Source organism: Lissotriton helveticus, chromosome 4_1 (genome assembly GCF_964261635.1).
Source record: "Lissotriton helveticus chromosome 4_1, aLisHel1.1, whole genome shotgun sequence".
NCBI classification, from domain to species: Eukaryota; Metazoa; Chordata; class Amphibia; order Caudata; family Salamandridae; genus Lissotriton; species Lissotriton helveticus.
Window position 1 is genome coordinate 258,800,957 of NC_136063.1, and position 17,905 is coordinate 258,818,861.

General features: G+C 46.0%; 1 protein-coding gene across 1 annotated transcript in view; it reads right to left on the reverse strand.

The window, feature by feature from the left end:
• Positions 1 to 17,905, reverse strand: part of EFR3A (EFR3 homolog A) — a 1,274,477-nt gene that overhangs the window by 639,653 nt on the left and 616,919 nt on the right. The window contains exon 7 of the mRNA XM_078686747.1: positions 5,442 to 5,591. Within this exon, the coding sequence (XP_078542873.1) occupies positions 5,442 to 5,591 (150 nt within the window). The remainder of the gene's footprint in view (positions 1 to 5,441; positions 5,592 to 17,905) is intronic.

Sequence of the window (17,905 nt, forward strand, 5' to 3'; positions counted from 1 at the left end):
CCGTAACTTCCTCCTGCAGAAGTCGCAAGTGATCCCCCGACATGCAGTGGTACTGCGGTGGCATGACTGGAGGGGTCGCCTCGAAGGGGAGGGTGTAGCCCCTTCGTACGATTTGCAGCACCCATCTGTCCGATGTGTTGGAGCGCCAGTGGAGGTGGTGATGGCGAACCCGGCCCCCCACTGGCATCAAATCGGCCTGAAAACTCGGAGGATTTTGAGGCAGATACTGCAGGGGCGGGTGTGGACTGACCTTGCCGGTGTCCCCCGGCACTGTCACGGCGGTTACCACGTCCGCAACCGCGTTGAGGTAGGTTCTGCGGCCTGTGGCTAGCTGGACGTGTGGGGGTGCCCCTTCCTTGGCCACGAAAGGGGCGAAAGGCTGAAGTTTGCTGGCGTTGACCGAGGTCCAAGGACTTGCCCATAGCCCTGGAGTCCTTGAAACGCTCCAGTGCACTGTCCGCCTTGTCGCCAAAAAGGCGACGGCCATCAAGGGGCGTGTCCATAAGGGTGGCTTGGACATCCACCGAAAAGTTGGCGGACCTCAGCCAGGCGTGGCAGTGAACCGCCACCGTCGTCGCAATCGCCCTACCCAGCGAGTCCGTGGTATCAAGTCCACACCGTATCGAATAGCGCGCTGCATCCCGTCCCTCTGCTAGGGCTTGGGTAAGCTTTGTCTTGATCTCCACAGGGCACTGCGGCAGCACTTCCGCAACAGTTTCCCACAGAGAGTGGGTGTAACGGCCCAAAAAGCAGGCGGTGTTGAAAGATCGCAACCCCAAACTCAGTGAGGAGAACAGTTTCTTCCCAAACTGATCGTACCTTTTGGATTCCCAATCCGGAGGAGCGGTCGGGAATGCGGTCTGGGAGGTAGAGGCCTGGATCACTAGGCTCTCGGGGGTGGGGTGAACGGACAGGAAGCTGGGTTCGCCCAAAGCCGGGTGGTGGCGTCGGGCCACGTTCCGATCTACGGGAAGGCCCGTAGAGGGCTTGGACTCAGGACCTGAGAACGTCAGTGAGGGCTTCGTTAAATGGCAGGAGAGGCTCCGAGGAGCTTGCCTGCAGTTTGAGCACCTCAGTGAGGAGGTTAGTCCTCACAGCCGCGACAGGGAGCTCAAGAGCCAAGGCCTTGGCTGCCCTAGTCAACACCACGCTGTAAGCAGCCCCCTCCTCCGTAGCCACGGTAGGCGGGAAATCCAGTGTCGGGAGAAGTATCCAGACCACTGGCCTCCCCCAGCTCATTTGCCCAGTCCTGGCTCAATTGGCACTGTAGTGCCAGAGGGTCCTCATACCCCTCCCAGTCCCCCTAGTCATCCATCTCCTGAGAGTCAGGAATAAATGATGGAGCCGGGTCATCGGTGAAGGATTCACAGATCGGCGTCCAAGACGGCACCGGGCGGCGCCGGTCCAATGCCTGATCGGGGATGGGACCGGGGACGTCGTCGTCCAAGGACGGCGTCGGGGGTGACACCCTTGATGACGGCGCCAGCGGAGGGGTCAAAGTCGACCGGTGATGTCACAGATCCAGGCCTGGATCCTGAGGAGCCCTGCGTCATCAGGACCGGAGTCGTTGACGGCGCCGAAGTACCCGACGGCGCTAGGGCCGGAGCTGCCGGCCTGCTTGGGCTCCCAGATGGACCCGCGGGGCCCGAATGCGCCTCGGCGAGTTCCGACGGAGGGAAGCGCAACCTCATGGCCGTGAGGAAGGCGCTTATCTCTTCTGGCGTCGCGTACAGCCCAGGGACCGGCGGGCGTGGAGCTGGACGCGGCGCTTGCGGCTCTGGCGGAGCTGTGTGGGCGGTGTCGCCCAAACCCTCGGCCGCGTCATACGAGCGTCGGGGGCGAGTCGGAAGAGCGGTGTCGCTTCTTCGACTTCTTTTTAGAGTGCCTCGACTTACCTGAGGACTTGGAGCCCCACGAGTGGTGTTGACTCATCGAGCGGTGATGACTGTGGCTCCGCGACCGGTCCATCGACCGCATCCTGGACCTCGAGCGGCGCGGGGCCGACTGCCGGAGCTCGAGGTGCTTACGGGACCGCTCCCGCCTAGCCTTCGACGTGAAGGCCGGCAGTCGGGGCACGACTTGTCATCATGGTCGGCCTGAGACAGTAAAGGCACCGACGGTGGGGGTCGGTCACCGATATCAAGCGGTGACAATCGTCGAAGGGTTTGAACACGGGCATCCCTACCAGCACCGCAAGTCGAGGTATTGAGTCGATAAGGATCCAAAAGAGATCAAAAAGTTAGTCAAAATTAACTAGGAATACTGCTCTTCCCGGACCTGCACTTGCTGGCGCGGAAAAAAGAACTGACATCAGCTTGCGAGGGCGGCGCCTAAGTACTCCGCCAACGTCATCCAGGCAATCACGGTGCCGACGGATGCGGAGCCGCAGACGACTCCTACCGACACGCAGGGGTACTGCTACGCAAATCTTTCCGGATCCAGTCTGACGCCTAGGGATATTCTAAGGTAAGGAATCTAACACTAACCTGTTTCTTTCAGATATGGATAGCCAATCACAGTAATAATTTAACCAGGGAGCACTTGCACTTTGGCACTGATCAGCAGTGGCAAAGTGTCCAAAACATCTAAACCAGCAAAACAAAATCCAGCACAGTGTCCAAAAATACAGGAGGTAGAGTCAAAAAGTCAGGGGAAACCACGTCAAGGATGCCAGGTCAAACAGTTGTATTATGGTTAACTCCCTTTATCTAGGCACTAATAAATCTTGTATTTTACGTCTCCAAAGAATTCAGAATGCACCGGCCCGTGCTTTGTTGGCACTGCCTAAGTTTTGTTCAGTATCCAATCTCTTACCTAAGCTTCATTGGCTGCCAATAGCCAAAAGAATTCAGTTTAAGTCCTTGTGTGTAGCGCATAAAATGTCACAACAAGGCCCCCCGATCTTAACGGATCTGCTAGTTCATGAGATCCTGAATCGCCCCCTTCGCTCTGCCAACCTTGGATTGATGTATACCCCCCTATTTCACAGAGCCAGAGCTGGTGGTCGATCTTTTAAGGTCCTAGCGGCCCAACTTTGGAATTCCCTCCTGACGTCCATCAGAGGAATCCAGAATCATCTGACCTTTCAAAAGGCTTTAAAGACCTGGCTCTTTCCGGTGTAACTGTTTGAGTCTGTTAGAGTGGTATTTCGGCATCTGTTCTTTGGGTAGCGCTAGGACGCCCCCGCGCTGGGGCAGCTATTTGCTGTATAAATCTATTAATAAGAATAATACAGTGGTATAGAAGTCAAAGTTTTAAAAGACAGGAGCCTGAGCAACATACTGATGTGTTGACCGATGAGAATAGATTAGCATACCAGAGATTTCAATCATTCAGAATTTATACCAGGAGAACACAGGTTCTTAACATCAGTAGGAACCAATAAACTATCAGCCTACCAAGCTAGGTTCACAACATTCTCCAGTATTTTCAAAAGAGCATGGACTTCCGCCCATCTACAAAGTGGCAGGCAAAACAAAATTCCAGTTTTTCTGAGATTCCCTCAAGTAAATTAGATTTTAACATTTACATGGATAATACCTGCACAACAATGGTAATCCATTAACGAAAACAAAAGGTGTAAAATATCATCAGTTAGAAAGTGAAAAAGGGTGAAATCTCAACATAAGAAGCTAGCAGGGTATACATGAGTGCTCAGAGAGAACACTTCCTGCAGTTATGAAACAAACAAGAACTAAACAGTTGTAGCTGTCATAATGTCATAAGAAGAAATGTTATGTTGGCGCTGCAGGCCGAGCTAAGTGGCACATTTTGTGGCAGATCTGGTAGACATAGTAGAAGGGAAGCAATTCGGCCTCTCCTTGAAGAAAATCCTCATAAAAAATGCTAAAAGGTGGCAACATCCAAACATCCTCCTCCACAATGGCGAAAATATTGCTTGGTATCAAGAAATAAGGTGTCCGGATCATTAGTAGGGGACATACACAGGAATCAAGTGCACGGGCTCGATGAAGGATTTTACAGGGACTAAGTGTATGTTATAGAATCAGATGGGAGCTAAAGGGCTGAGGCAGACCAGCAAAACATCAACTAGTCCTGACTTGAAATAAGGCAGAATGTAAAAGTTTCACTACTACTACTACTACAGTGTTTGTTGCCATATTCACCAAAAAGTGTTCATTACATAGGATTCCATTAACACCTTAGCAGCTTCGTAAATAAACCTCCCCAGTGCTGCGCTGTCCATTATCCAGTGCTGAACTGGACGTCCAGCGGTCGCACGCAGCACTGGGGAGGTAGTGCCCGTGACGACCGTTGGCCGACGGCAGCACTTAAAGGATTAAAGCGGAAAGGCTCCACCATTGCAAGGATGCCCTATATTCATTTATCATTAACAGCCGACAGATGAATCTACATCTATATGCTTGCACAGAAAATGAAACAAGTCAATAGAGAATCCAGATTAATTATTCTGGATTTCAGTATTAGAAATATTCGTAGTTAGACCTCCATATATGAGTAGCAAAAGTGGCATAGTCACAAATAAAAGATGATGTCAAATGTCATAAACTGAGTCAGCCAATCAGGAAGTACACGTTTTACACAACAGCAGATGTCTGCTTCCTACACTTGACAGTACTGCTCTGCATTGCCCACCTCAATGTGAGAAGTGCTACGCAAACACCCAGAGTGTGACGGGTATGCCCAGACATGGGTCCCGTGCTCTCCATGCCACTGGAGTGAAGTTATCCTGGCTGATGACGGTTGAAAGCCCGAAACCGGTCCTAGGATGCTTGTTTCCAGTCCAGGGAGGACCTGGCTTGGCAGTTCGGGCTGGGCTGTTCCCATGGGGCACAGGGTCAAGACTGATTTGCATATGGCTGGGTTCAAACTGGAATGGCCCAGGGAGCACACAAACAATGGATTTAGCCCGAGATCTCTGTAGTGGGGTGAATGTATGACATTGCTGTGCATTCTGTCCATCAATTGTTCTTTTTGCATTTGTTCTTTTTGCATTTGTCTCCTCAAGGTGAGAGGCAGGCCAGCGATTGGTCCACTGGAAGGTGCCACTATGGCTCACATCAGCCTACTCCTTTGTAATCTAGTCCATCACGATGGCAGCACTGGTCACCATGGCAACTGCGAGTAACTGATCCCCACGACCTTCTCAAAAGTTGTAAGATTCGGCCTCAGTTTATTATCGAAAACATATTAACCTGCATGTATATTTATTTACTTGGTGTTTGAAACCACATTTGACATTGGCAAAATCATGACCGAGTACCCTAGAAGCTCATAACCACTGTCCCTTCTCGAATATTATTGCAAGATATACATTCACTTAATATCACGCATCTGTCAAGTCCTTTCTGTTTTCACAGTGATTGTTCGAGCACCTCTGCGAAGGCAACTCACAGCAAACACAAGATATAGCAAAAATGTTCAGAAGTAAACAGGGTCAATTAAGTTTTGTTGCATACCCGTCCGAGTCTTCTATTTTCTGCATGTTAAAGAGGAGAGACGGGACGATTTTGTCCATATGCTGCGGTTCCCAAATGGTTGCTCGTAGTTCATCGTTGACAGTTTTTCTAACAACTCCTTGAATTCCACGGATTCCAGCAATTCTAATCCTACAAGACAAAAAGGTAAAAGAAAAGTAAAGTACAAACAAATAGGAAACACGCGTATTCTCGAACAAAAAAAGAACATTTTAACATTATGAGAGGAGATGTATTCCAATAAAATAAAATTAAAGTAATCCTTTGACACGTACTTTGTTCACATGTAAACATATCAAGCTGAAGCAAAAACAAAAGTTAAATGTAGAAATGAAGAATTTAACTTTACTTCGACAAGTTTCCCAAAACCTCCTATCTATGATGTACTCTGACTTTCTCACACAGGACATCAACAAACTGGTCCAATTCACGAATTTCTTTCGCCATGCTCTTAGAAAAAATAAAACGTCCTGACGCCCCCAACGAACTGAACGACCTTAAAACAGAAGTCCACGATATAATCAACTACCACTTGGATTACAGAAATGCAATTTTTGTACAGTTACGTTAGTCCTTGCTCTGTCCATCAAGGCAGTTTTCTAAGCCATAGTTGGGCTGATCTCTTCTAAGTGGAACTCAATCACACAACACTGGTGCTGAAGGAACTTAACTGGCTGCGCACCCATGCCATAATACAGTACTGACTCACAAGGCCCTCTGTCAGGCAAGCCCTGCTTACTTAGTGTCAGGTCTTACCATTTCTGGAGGACAGACAGCACTTCAGAGCAAGAAATCACTCGTACAAACACCAGCCCTACATACTTCATTGGCCCTCAAACAGCATTTCACGGGTGTAGCCACCTGCCTCTGGAACTCCCTTCCTTCAGCTTTTAAAATCTCACTTGATACGCTCGCTCTTAGAAAGCTACTGAAAACCCGTTCCCTTCTCCCTGGTCCTGTTAGTTTACAAGTTATCCTTCCTTTTTAGGTTTCGGCGAGACATGCTCTATATACTTTGTGTTACATAAAAGGGTTCTGGCTCAGCCCAATAATCAAGAAGTAACAATGGACGTGCCAATACTGATGGTTCTTTCTTAAATTACTTATTAGTCACAAATTAATCACTTCATGTGACCCCCCCCCCCCCCAACAAACTTTATTTTAATGTACTTTATTATATTTCAATACAAAACTATTCATATTCTTTTTTACTTTTTTGGGCAATTTCTGCATAAATCATTTCAAACACCAGAACCAAAATTTAAGGAAACACTTCTGCCACAACGTCATCTATTTATACCAGAAATGTTAAAAAATAACTGACCAAAACCTATTGAGACATAGAACATGGAACATAAATGACACATTTTACATAAAGGAACACAAAGACAAATACTTAAGACATAAACTTGTCAAGACAAACATACCCGAATAGGTTTGACATTTACACTTTTTTTCCAACCTAGTATTTAACCCCTTCCATGCTCATGACGAGCTGAGCTCGTCACGAGTTGCGCCGCTCGCATGCTCATGACGAGCTCAGCTCGTCATGTAACGCGGTAAAACGAAAAAAGCCGCACAGCGCGAAAATGACCGCAGCTCGCATGCGGTTAAGGGTAAGGCCAAACAGTGTTCAATTTGACAAACCGTTCCTAGTCTGTTGAATAATTGATTTTACACTATTCAAATCAATAGTTTTTTCATTCAGAAAACAGTGGAGGACAAAATAATTTTTATAACACTGTTTGAAAAAAACATCGTCGGCGCATTTCAAACCCCGCTTTTCAATCTTGGGGTTTCTCTTCAGGACCGAAAAGCTATTTCTTGAGATCAGCCACTCTCAACTGTTCTAGAATGAATTAGAAACCATCTTCAATGTCCATAATCTAAATACATCTCCTTGGGCAGGTATCTCAGAGTTGCTTCGATATCTAAAGGGACGCTGCTGTCTAATTCAAAGGTGCAAATCTTTCCTTCTGTGAGCTGAATTCAAATCATGGCAGCGTCCTGCATTTCTTTGTCCGACATCTGTGACTGAAGGAATAGATATCCACCGAGACAATTGGACAGCAAGGACATTGAAGATGGTTTCTAATTCATTCTAGAACAGTTGAGATCGGCTGATCTCAAGAAATAGCTTTTTGGTCCTGAAGAGAAAAAACTAATGATTTGAAGAGTGTAAAATCAATTATTCAACAGACTAGGGACAGTTTGTCGAATTGAACACTGTTTGGGCTTAAATACAAGTTTGGAAAAAAGTGTAAATAATGTCAAACCTATTAGGGTATGTTTGTCTTGTCACGTTAGTGTCTTAAGTATTTGTCTTTCTTTATGTAAAATTTGTCATTTATGTTCCATGTTTCAATAAGTTTTGGTCAGTTTTTTTTTATTTTTTTTACATTTCTGGTATAAATAGATGAAGTTGAGGCAGAAGTGTCTCCTTAAATTTTGGTTGTGGTGTTTGTAATGATTTATGCAGAAATTGCCCCCAAAAAATAGTTTTGGATTGAAATATAATAAAGTACAAAGTTTTTTTCGGGGTCACATGAAGTGATTAATTTGTGACTTCTAAGTAATTTAAGAAAGAACCCTCAGTATTGGCACATCAGTATTTGCTTCTTGTATATACTTTGTGGGCTTCAACCTGCCCACAGGCTTCCCATTTGCCTGGTTCCATCGTTGCTCTCCTATTCTTTCTCCCCATTTGTCCAAGGCATACATTTGTCATGCCTTTTCCTGTGTTTACCCCTCCCCGAGAGCAGGGACCAAGTACACTATTGAAACCAAAAGTTATGCTGTTCCTCAATGATAGAGAGTCAGGGAAACAGTGAACAACTTGACCTAGGGGGTTCAGAGTTGGGGATCCATGTATTGGATTGTAATGCCCTCACACACCCAACCTTATTGTTGTGAGGATGTCAAGTAAGGGTTAGGCTTTCCCTCTACCGGCCCTTCTGTCTCTCAAGTTCTCAGTTGTATCCCCCGCTCTGTGACAAGCTTAGTAATAGCCGTGTGCAGTTGTGGTGTTAATATGTGCCTGCCCTGAAATTTCCCTTTTGTCAAGTCCTGTTGTATGGGTGTGTGTGCTATCCGATAGTCATGCTATCCCGAATGGAGCATTTGGATTGCCGCGAGCGCGCCCCTCCTGCGGTCGGGTGGCTGTCATCCGTCTCATCCTGTAATTTAATGTGATGTTAATACTGGTGCTCGGGGCGGTCACAGGGCAGGTGAGTGCGGAGGTGTAGCTGATACAATCGGTCAAGGAAGTGAGCCGTATTGTATAAAACTGTATTGAAAAAGCAGGGGTTCCCACCCTAACGGCAATAAACAAACTAGCCCCAGTTAACGTGCAGGTGAATCAGGGGGCGCGTGTTTGATCAAAATGCTCACGATTCTGCGAATTACGTGTCTGCCACGACCTACTCACTCCTACCGGGTCCGGGAGGTGAGGCGGTCACCAGCTTCCCTGGTTATAAAGGTCTTCGCCTCATGTCATGGGGCGGGCCCTCGTGAGTAGGTGTGTTTTTCCAATGGTAGAGAGACGTCGTGCTAGCCAGCCATTTTGGAGTGTTGAGTAGTACCAGTGTATTAGGACTGTCTTGTCCCTATTGCAGTTTGAGTATAATAGGGTATGTGGCCAAAGGTGACCAATATTCTTAATCCTGGTTGGGAATTACTACCTTACAGAATTTGTTTGTTTAAGGTCAAAATGTGAGTGGGGTGCTTCCAATGTGCCGTTTCTGTCGGCCATTTTGAAGTGGTGTATGACGTGATTGGATCTAGGTCGGCAGTTTGATAAATCTAGTAAGTTATATGTACTGATTGCACTCAGTCATCTTGGAGTCTCATAGAACTCGTGTGGAGGATTGTACAACCCAATATTATCAGTAGGTTGATGTTGTCACATGGGTGGTGTTCTCTCCCTCTGACCTGTCAAATTAAAAATAGGCAGGTTGCTATGCCGATACAGATAGGCATTTGGTATCAGTATGCATGAATAGCAACCTGCCTATTTTAAATTTGACAGGTCACACTTAGTGAATAATAAAGTAATTGCGATAAATGTGTCTGCCAATTTGAATCACTTTTTTGTCACAACGTGAAGTGCGATTTTTCGCTATTCCATTGCACCTACAACTTTTTATTTTGTTTGGACACTTTTTCTTTGGGACAAAATGACTACTGATGATGAGAATAGTGGGCTTATCTGGTGAGTACCTACCAGTAACCCCGTTGGTGGTGCGCCCGTGAGGGGTCATTTTGTCCAGTGCACTTTTTTCACAATAATTGGTGCTTTCTGCTTATTCAGAAATATTGTGTACTGAATGTATTGAGAAGCATGTAAACTATATTTCAGTCACTAATTGCCTTCTCGAGGACGGACTATTGAAAAAGTGTTTTAAATGAATGGCTTTAAAAGTGTTGCAAACTACCATATATGAAAGAAAAAAGAGGAGTTTTTGCAGTTTTCAAAAAAGTTACAGTAATTGATACACTTTCCATTTGTAAATGATTTGCCTTAGAGACCGGGTTTTTGTGTATTTATGTTATGTTATGTTATTTGGATTTTTTAAGCGCACAGCTGCCCCAGCTAAGGGGCGTCCCGGCGCTATATCTGGAAAAGGTAACATAACTAACAACACAGAAAAAGTAGGGAGTGATTAATAAGACAGAGGAAAGAAATGAGTTTTGACAGCTTTTCTGAAAGCAAAAAGGTCATCCAAAGAGCGAATGTAGGCAGGAAGTGCGTTCCATAGTTTAGAGGCTAAGACCGTAAACGATCGGCCACCCAATCTACATTTTTGAAAACGGGGGACAAGTGCCAAATTTTGGCCGGCAGAACGAAGGCTGCGCAAAGGGGTGTACAAAGACAAAAGGTGCTGAAGAATGATAGGGGTGTCAGATTTAAGAATTTTGAACGCAAAGCAGAGGGCCTTGAACTCTATGCGCCTGATTACTGGCAGCCAGTGCAGATTGAAGATTGTGCTACGGGCTGAGCAGAAGCGCGGCAGGCCCACCAGGGCCCTAGCTGCCGCATTCTGCACCCGTTGAAGTCGCAGGACTTCCGCCTGGTTGGCGCCCAAGAACAGTGAGCTCGCGTAATCGAGCCTCGATAGTACGCTAGCTTGGATCACCATCTGGCGGGTGGGGGCATCAAAAAATTTGAGGATAGGCCTCAAGCCACGCAGAATGCCGAAGCACATGGATGCCACCTTCTTAGTGTGGAACGAGAAGGTTAGTTTGGAATCCAACAAGACGCCAAGATTTTTGAGTTCAGAGACAGGTTGTGGGGGAGGTCCCAGCTCCTTAGGCCACCAGCTAGCACCCCACAGATCAGGATGTTTCCCCAGCACCATCACCTCAGTTTTGAGGGCGTTGAGTTGTAAACAGTTGGCCGTGAGCCAACTAGCAACGGCCCTCAAACCATCCGCAAAGTTCGATGCCAGTTGGTCAGAGTCCCCATTAAGAGCCACCGCCAACTGGGTATCATCGGCGTATGATACCATAGTGAGACCCCAACTCTTCGCAACCTCCGCCAAAGGTTGAACGTAGAGGTTGAAGAGAGTGGGGCTCAACGCCGAGCCTTGTGGGACTCCTTGAGTGATAGCGTGGGGCTTGGATCTGAACGGTGGCACTACAACCTGAAAGGATCGTTCCGAAAGGAACGATTGAAACCAATCCAACGCCCTGCCTGAAATACCTGCCTCACTAAGCCTTCGAATAAGAATGGTGTGAGATACAGTGTCAAAGGCGGCACTAAGGTCCAAGAGGACCAGTGCTGCCGTTTGACCTGCATCTAGTACAGAGCGGGGATGTTCAACCATGAATAGAAGTGCCGTCTCTGTACTATGTCCAGGTCTAAAACCATTCTGTGTAGGATCTAGTAGATGTGCAGGTATGGGTTAGAGTCATGGAGGATATGTTGTCCCTTAAAGGCAGCCACATAGAGGCAGGCTACACCGGGGACAAAGGTACTTCCCATGGAAGTACCCTGTGTTTGGTGATACAGCTGACCCCTGAACTCAAAGAAGGTTTCCGTGAGAGCCAGTGTAGCGCATTCCATGATGAAACTGGGTGGTGGTAGTGATTGCCATGTGGCTGAATTTAGTTCCTCCTCTAGCACATCTAGGGTGGCTCTCTGGGGGAAGTTAGTATAGAGAGCTTCCACGTCTAGTGTGATGAGGAAGTCAATCTCATTGGTCAGTTGGAGTACACTATCCCACTGTTCACATTTTATGACCATTTTAGGATCTTCTTATTTCTTGGTTTCCAAGTCCTCCTCAGGAACGCTGGTGTTTTCATTCACTCCGAGCACCTTTTATTTTCTTATCCCATCCTGTGGCTGCTTGCAGAAACAATAATAAATGTCACGGATTCAACTGCAAGCATCTAGTCTCATATGTAATGTGCTCCTCCGCCATTCACTTTTGCAAAGACGGATGGTTCGCTGTTGCTTCCAGTCTCTCTTCAGTTTCTAAATCCCCTTCTCCTTGTTCTTTGTCTGTGAGCACTCCACACAAGTGCTCGGGCTATCTGTTATTCTGTCTTCCTAAGTGCTCGGAGGTTTGCTGGAGCAACTTCCTTTCTATAACGGTGCTGTGGTCCCTTTTCATTTTATAACTTCATGAAGTCAAGGTAAGAGATTTCCATTTTGTTTATTAATGGTTACTTTGTCTGGGAGTGTATCTATTCCTATTTCTGATGGTTGCGGCGGGCGCCGATCGGAAGGCAGAAGGTAACTTAACCAGCTGCTAGGGCGCTGCAACTAGGTTGAGTGTCCAGAGTCGAGCGGCTGCTCTGGTGCCGCATCTATTTCAGATCATGGGTGTCGCAAGCACTGCGGCTGCAGTCGGTGCCGCTTGCAGAATGGAAGCTTGCTCGATAGCTAAGAGTGATGGGTGGCTGTGCTTGCACCATTTTCAGTAATTTATGGTTCTATTCAGAGCCTGTTGATGCAATAGAGCCCGATCTTTATCAAGATAAGAACTCAATAACAAACTGTGTTGTTTACAAAATACATAAGAATTGCAGCAGGCAAAGCTTGTTAAATTACAGCAATGGGATGCCAGATATTTAAGTTTTCTTTGGCAAGTGGGGTATACTAAAGCTCTCCTGCTTAGGAGTATTCAGTGTGGAGCCTCCAATCTTTGCTTCTGCACCCATCTCATTCAAGTCTTTTCAGCGTTACATTATTTGTAGACACACTGGGGCTGTCCGCATTTTTGCCTGTGCTTAGGGATGTGTAATCAATTTCAGGTTTTACATCTAAGGACCCAGGTGGTTATTTAGGGAGTTCTGCCTCTCTGAGAGCTGTCAAGATCTGCTGTAAACATGGGAAAGAGCAAATCCTTTAAAAGTAAAAAACAGAGACGGCACATAGCTGAGCTTCGTTTACTACTTAATTAACGATGCAAAACATGTAAACAGTATTTATGATCAATCAAAAAGAGGGGGGCGAAGCCAGAAAAGGTCCAGTACCCGTGCTCCTCACTATAACGGACATGTCTAATCAGTGTGGGTACTTCTAAAGCAGGAGCTTTGGATCACATTGTTCCACAGTCAACACTGTTGAAAAGTGAGAAGCACGTCGCAGATATATTTCCAACTGCATTGTTTAACATCGATTTTGACGGTTGGAAATCTGCGCAGAGAAATACATTGGAGACAGCATGGACAAAACAGTATGCTTCTGGCCATTCGTTTGTTGCAGGCATTCTCCAAATGAGACTCGACTTCGACAAGGCCACCGCATTTAAGTGCACAATTATGGGCAGGGACATCTTAAGGATTTTGGGGGCCCTGGGCCAAACAAGTTTTAGGGGCCCCTGTTCAGGACACCTTTGAATTTATGATCCAATTTGAGCCCCTGTTTCCCACGCAGTTTCCGCTTCCTCAGCTGTGTTAGCGATCCAGTTTGCATCATAGGCATTAGCCTATATATTTCCGATGTAAATGGACGCGCGCATCTGACAGCAGTATGATTTAGTGTTTCCTGCTCTGCTACTAGGTTTTTAATATTTTTAAAATTGTATATGTGTGGCTCAATTACTCTGTGCTTTTTAACAATTTCTCCTACCTATGCGCACTTGCACTTTCCTTGATTCTGCTTGCCTACACCTCCTTAGCTGCTCTGATTTGCATCTCGCTTTTCCTTCATTCCTGCTCCACAGTGGCTAATACGCTGATTCAGTTGAGGGCTGGCGCTACTATCGGGCTCCTCACTTCCACCCACGCAATATCCACTTCCTCAGCTGTATTAGCTATCCAGTTTGTATCATAGGCATTAGCCTATATATTTGTGATGCAAACGGACGTGCACAGCTGACAGCTGTAGGATTTAGTGTTTCTTTCCCTGCTACTAGGTTTTTAATAGTTTTTAAATTGTGTATATGTGGCTGAATTACTCTGTGCTTTTTTTTTAAATGTTTTTTTTAAAAGCAAATACAATCTGCATATACATTTCTTACAATCGAGATGACAGTTGTACACAGTCTATCGGTAAACATTCCACACAAAGATAACATTGCTTCAATGACCTCAGTAACGTTATATCTCATAATCCGAATCATGATCCAATATCAGAGGTGTATATATGTTCCCCCTGTAGGCCTTCTATTTGCCCCATACTCTTCCCTATTTCTTTGGACATCCTCTGTGAATGTATGTAGCCTTCTCGGCCGGCCATGACCAAATCGATATCCCTACACCACTCGAGTAGAGTTGGAGCATGTGCCATCCCCCATTTCTGCGCTAGATTTCGTTTGGCAATCATTCCCGTCATTGTCCACTGACGTTCAGCATGGTTAAGGTCTAAAGGCTCCCATACATTCAGAAGGCAGCACTTAGGATCGAGCACAACTTGTTTCTCTCTGACCTCTGTAATAGTGTCCATCACTGATGCCCAGTAAGGTGTAAGCAGTGGGCATTCCCACAGAGTGTGATAGAATGTACCTATTTCACCACATAGGGATAGACAGTACGGGTCAGGGGTTCTTCCTACCTTATGCAGTGTCACCCGTGTGTAATAGGTCCTGTGTAGCATTTTCAGCTGTACCAACCGTAATCTAGAGAAGACTGCCACCTCTCTAGGCAACGCAGTCGCATCCTGCCAGTCAGTGTCATCCATATCTCCGATCTCTGTCTGCCAAATCGTCTACTCTGTGCTTTTTAACAATTTCTTCTACCTACGCGCACTTGCACTTTACTTGATTTTGCTTGCCTACACCTCCTTAGCTGCTTCGATTCACATCTCGCTTTTCCTCCAGTCCTGGTCCGCTGCGGCTGATAATCCGATTGTACAGAGGGCTGGGGATACTATCGGGCTCCTCACTTCCGCCTACACAGTTTCTGCTTCCTCAGCTGCGTTAGCGATCCAGTTTGCATCATAGGCATTAGCCTATATATTCCCGATGCAAACGGATGCTGGCAGTGGACGTGCGCAGTGGACGCACCGCAGGCAAGCACGTCAGTGCCCGGAGGCGTACGGCGCCAGCCATGCTGCCCAGTTTCTCTCCCGTGAGTTTCCTCCACTAAATTATAATAGGGAAAACTGCTTAGCCTTAGGCGGCTACCATTATGTCAGTGTACAGAATCTGATCAGAGGTTGGAGGTAGACTTTCGATGCAATAAGTGCAAATGGTCTCTCCTCCAGCCCAGAAAACTCGCACCAAGATCCTCCCATGCAACAATAAGTGTAAAAACAATAAGAAAACAGAGGACTTAAAGGCCACTCTTTTAAATTGTCGCTCTATGCAAAAGCATGAGCACACATTTATGGCCTAATTTTAGACGAACAGCCTTATCTTTTACTTCTTACTGAGACCTGGCTGTCTGAAGCCTCCAACCCTACTATCACCTCTGCCATCCATATGGGTTATAAAATCCTTAGGAGGGACTGACCGAGTGGGAAGGGGGACGGTGTCGCCATAATTTACAATCAAAAACTAGACTGCTTAGGCTTCCGCTGTACCTTATCCCCCCATTATAGCATAGCTGGATTTCTGATTTACAGACCCCCCAGTGCAATTGGAAATTCTATTACTAAGCTTAATACAGCCATCACCTCCCTGGCCTTAAAATCCAACTGCCTTATTCTGGGAGATTTCAATATACATATGGACAATGGAAAAGACCCTCAAACAATTTCCTTGTTGAACACACTGCAAGCCTGCAACATGTTTCTATCTATATCTTCAGCCACCCATGAGAAGGACCATACCCTGGACCAAATCTTTCACAAATGTGTAATTCCAAATGCTACCACAGCCCCTTGGGCTAACGCAGGACAGTGGGTCTCTAATTACAGGACGTTCCATAAAATATCCATCCCAATGTTAGCAGACGCCCACAGTCGTTCCTCGCTGGAGCTGTCTGGCTGCACCGACTCGGACGCCCTCTCAATAGATTCATGGCTCCGAACCAACATTGATGCAGCAGTACCGGTTGTTTTCCGCTCCTCAAAGAGGTCGGCCACACCAGCTCCATGGTTTAACGATTCCCTCAGATCTAGCAAAAGAAATTGTAGAAAAATGGAACAGAAATGGTGTAAACCCTATCTACCTGAGGACAGAAATGTGTATAAAGACAGCCAGATCCATCCTGAGACCTAAACCCAGATCTAGGATGACCCCTATTCTTAAGTCTCTACACTGACTCCGTATAAAAGAACAGATCGACTTCAAAGCGACAACCATCTTCTTTAAAGCTTTCCATGGCTTAGGAGCCTGCTACCTAGATAAGCGCGTTAATCGCTACACAACATCTAGACCCCTAAAATCTTCCAATGCCAACCTGACCATCATGCCTAAAATATGCAGTGCCCGCACTGGAGGCAGATCCCTCTGCTTTCTAGGCGCACAATTGTTAATAACTGATGGGTCTTTTACGCATGTTTTCCTCTTGCTGCCATGCGCCAGGACACTCTAGTCTGAGTAGCTGCGTGCTTTATAAATACACTATTTTATTTCATTAGGTCCCTCACAGTGCAAAATAACACTCGTCCAAATTCTAAGGGCCTTATTTATGAGGCTTTGCTTTATTTTTTATACCTCCTGTGCGTAATATTTTGTGATGCACTGGCAGTGTAAACAATGTGCCATGTTACGCCCTATTTACAAAGTGACGCATCTAGGCAGATGCATCACGTTGTAAACCCCTGCAAAACATTATACTTGCGCCAAGTTTCAGCATAATATATGCAGGTTGGGTGTTACCCCGCAAAAAGCCTCGTAGAAGTGGTGCATTAAAATCTTTGAGAACTCAGTGTGCCACTTCTAGGATGCCATTGTGCCAATATCTTACACATGCTTCACAGCAGGTGTTAGACTGACGCAGGCCTTTTCACATGGGGCTTGCCCCAGGACACATTGCTGGAGTTGCGTCTATTTTCAGACACACCCGAGCAATGCATCAGTTTTGCGCCTACAGATAAGTCAGAAATACTGACGTATCTGTAACTCCTTGCGACATGATGCGTCATACAGTAAATATGACACATCCATCATGTCGCAAGGAGGGCACACTGAGAAGTGACGCATACTTGTTTTCACACGGCGATGCATAACATTTCATAAATAAGTCCCTAAATGTGTTTACATCTAATATTCAGGGATATTTATGTGTGTTTTCACTATTGTAACATTGCAGCAGCTCACCAATATTACTGCAAGTATTCTCTGTGATGCCCTCCCATTTCTTATATGTGGGGCCTTGTTTTGATCTAAAATAAACATTTTGTTATGTATATTGCATGAAACAAACACAACATTTCGCTGCAAAATGGCTGTTCCAGACTCTCACACATCAGGTACATAAAAAATAAATAAAAGGAAAACAGTATTTAAAAAAACTGTTTATTCAAGGTCATTAGGGCAAAACTCTGGAGAATGGAGGTGACTCTGTCAGGGGGCCCCCTGAAAGGCTGGGGCCCTGGGCCAGAGCTCACTTTGCCCATGCATTAAAACGTCTCTGATTATGGGACAGGCGAAACATAGCTGCCAAGGTTTCACATTGCCATGTGTGACATTTTCGTAATTATGATTGACATTTCTATGTCTATGAGTGACACTGTCTCGCGAGCAAAATCAAGCAATGAAGACAAGGGAAATACATAAATATCAGAAATTGCACCCATTTGAGCAACGAGAAACTAAGTTAACTGCTGCAAAGCGTAAGAAATATAAAAATTCCCTTTGTCAGACGCTAGCCAAAATTGCAGACAAAAGACACTGAAAGACATTCATAATGTAATTATAATTAGCTGCGTGACTCGCAGACTCACGTACAGCGACATGAGCAGTAAGCACAGCTGCATTAGATAGCTGAGACTGGGGGACACACATTTAGGTCACAACTAAGCAGGTAGCTGTAATTTATGGAAAGGCAGCGTGATTGACATGATCCATACTTTACACATACACCTGGGTGAGCAGTTCACCTGTTTGCAC